Genomic DNA, 3,120 nt, shown 5'->3' with positions numbered 1-3,120 from the left:
CAAACCGACCATAACTGGTGTCGATCGATGCCTCACTAGAAGGTGTCGATCGACACCCTTACCAAAATACCAAAAAAATTGGTTTGCGGGTGTTACAAGGAGAGATTTGAGCAGAAGATTAATCGACACAGGATTGAAATCGCAAAGGTGATGAGGAAAAGGCCAAAACCCTAGCTGCTCCTTTTTATACACCTCCGTGAGTCTCAATGGGCTGCACAAACTCGGCCCAAAACATTAAAGTTTTCCTGAAACCACTTAATTAAACATTAGTGTACACTGCATCTATTTCCTCATTTGACTGCATTCAATTGTTAATTCAATCAATCGCAATTAATATTAATGCATTAATAAATCTCATTCTTCCTCCTTTTTAATCCAATTAACAGATTCATGAATCAAACACACAGATACACACAACCACTAATGACAGATTCATGAGGGACCCTGAACGAGAATTAAACACACATGAGCAATGAATATATGTATTTTTGTTTTTTTTTTTTTNNNTTTTTTTTTTTTTTTTTTTTTTTTTTTTTTTTTTTTTTTTTTTTTTTTTTTTTTTTTTTTTTTTTTAAACTTAAACAGTGCAGAAGATAGAACACTAACCAGACCTTTGTCGTATCCGCCACTTGTTCAGAACCTTCACTAGAAACTATCACAACCTCTTGAATTGTTGAAGATCAGAGTATTGTTGCATGTGGGTAGTCTTTCACACTGGCATGCCTTTAGTATCCAGTCCATCCCAACATGTTAAGGCAGCTGGAGTTCATCTCTTTGAAGAGCACAAGATTTTTTTTTTTTTTTTGTTTTTTATTTTATTTCTCCAAACAGCCTTATGATGACTGCTTCAGCATCTTGAGCTTCAGTGACATCATTTGATTGCGTCAGCCACTGATTTGGAACTCATCATTTCTTAGGTTATTAAACCTTTGAATGATTGTGCATGTCTCTTCACAGCTCTTTGACCTCCTTAATCATGGCAACGTTTAACAGGATGGACAGACCGGCATGACAGGCAGCTATTTCCCACACTCTTTCAGATGTTGATCTCCTATATATTCCAGGATTTCTATGATCTGTTCTAGCTCCAGTTCCTGCCTTAGACTAACACAACTCAGAGAAATAGTTAGAGTTCACAGACACCAATAGACTTCCTCAGATTTATGAATCTGTTGAAATCCAGAGGCTTAGTAAACAAATCAGCCAATTGAAAATCAGTGCTCACATGGTCTATCTCAATCAGTTTCGCCTCAACAAGTTCACGAACAAAGTGGTGTCTAATATCTATGTGTTTTGTTCTAGAATGCTGGACAGGATTCTTAGAGATGTTTATAGCACTCAAATTATCACAATGAATTAACAAAGTGTCAGAATCCATACCATAGTCAGAGGACATTTGACGCATCCACAGGAGCTGTGTACAACAACTGCCCAAGGCAATGTATTCTGCCTCAGCGGTTGACAGTGAGACACTGTTCTGCTTCTTGCTGTGCCATGAAATTAGATTGTTGCCCATAAAGAAGCATCCTCCACTAGTACTTCGGCGATCATCCACAGAACCTGCCCAATCAGCATCGCAGTACCCGCTCAGACTGGTGTTGGTATCCTTAGTGAAGAAAATACCAAAGTTCACTGTCCCCTTGATGTACTTGATGATCTTCTTGACTGCTAGCAGGTGTGACAGCTTGGGCTTGGCCTGGTACCGTGCACAAATCCCTACTGACAGACAAATGTCAGGCCTACTTGCTGTCAGGTAGAGCAAGCTCCCAATCATACCTCTGTATAGTCTTTCATCCACATCCTCTCCTTCCTCATCTTTTGAAAGCTTGTCATTGACTCCCATAGGTACCTTGGCTTCTTTACTCTTCCCTAAACCAAATCGCTGAACCAATTCTTTAGCATAGGTGCTTTGAGACACAAAGATCCCATCAGCTGATTGTTCTACTTGCAGACCCAGGAAGTATTTCAGCTCTCCCACCATACTCATCTCAAACTCCTGTGACATGTTCTTCACAAACCTTTGCACCAGAGATTGACAGGTAGAACCAAAAATAATGTCGTCCACATAGATCTGAACGAACATCAAGGCATTGTTGTTGTTGAGAACAAACAGTGTCTTGTCTACACTTCCACGAACATATCCTTGATCCAGAAGAAACGTTGTTAACCTCTCATACCATGCTCTTGGAGCCTGCTTGAGACCATATAGTGCTTTCTTCAGACGGTACACATGCTCAGGATGTTGTGGGTTCTCAAAACCTTTTGGCTGCTCTACAAACACTTCTTCTTGTAGAATCCCATTCAGAAATGCACTTTTAACATCCATCTGATGTAATGTAAACTTGAGAGCACATGACATACCAAACATGAACCTGATCAATTCTAGCCTTGCTACCGGAGCAAAGGTTTCATCAAAGTCAACTCCTTCGACTTGGGAGTAACCTTGGGCCACTAGTCTTGCTTTATTTCTCACAATGCATCCACTGGCATCACTCTTATTCTTGAAGATCCACTTCGTTCCCACTATATTGACATTAGCTGGTCGTTTAGTGAGTTCCCACACATTGCTGCGCTCAAATTGTTCCAGCTCATCTTGCATTGCAGCAACCCAGAACTCATCCCGAAGAGCCTCTTTGTGATTCTTTGGTTCCATAGTGGAAACAAAACAGGCAAATTGAACTATCTCAGAGTCCTGAGAGACAGTGTCTGGAACTACAGTCTTCTGTTTCCTTCCAGCCAGCTGAGCAAAGTCAATCTGTTTGCCCCTGGTAACTCTACCCCCTGAATCGCACCGATAACATCGTCTGAGGAGTGATTCCGATGGACCTGAGAAGATGGAGGAAGCTCGTCTGTTGACAATCCAGTGCTGGCATGATCACTCACACTCCCAGAGGCTTGCTCAGACTTCTCATCATCAGTTACCAGATCCTTGTCAGAGAGAACAGGCACCATATCAATTCGTTGAAACGAAGTATCATCAAAAACAACATTTACTGTTTCCTGAACTGATCTTGTGCGTTTGTTGTAGACACGAAAAGCAGTGTTGTGTCCGGAGTAACCAAGAAAGATCCCTTCATCACTCTTTGAGTCAAATTTACCCAACTGATCCTTGTCATTCAG

At 41.0% G+C, this 3,120-nt stretch overlaps 1 protein-coding gene across 1 annotated transcript in view; it reads right to left on the bottom strand.

Moving 5' to 3' along the window:
* Positions 2,713 to 3,120, bottom strand: part of LOC104748523 — a 4,072-nt gene continuing 3,664 nt past the window's right edge. Inside the window, exon 5 of the mRNA XM_010470150.1 lies at positions 2,713 to 3,108. Within this exon, the coding sequence (XP_010468452.1) occupies positions 2,713 to 3,108 (396 nt within the window). The remainder of the gene's footprint in view (positions 3,109 to 3,120) is intronic.

This window comes from Camelina sativa, chromosome 15 (genome assembly GCF_000633955.1).
Source record: "Camelina sativa cultivar DH55 chromosome 15, Cs, whole genome shotgun sequence".
Lineage (NCBI taxonomy): Eukaryota > Viridiplantae > Streptophyta > Magnoliopsida > Brassicales > Brassicaceae > Camelina > Camelina sativa.
Note: the sequence above shows the minus strand (reverse complement) of the source record. Positions and strands in the feature narration are given on the sequence as shown.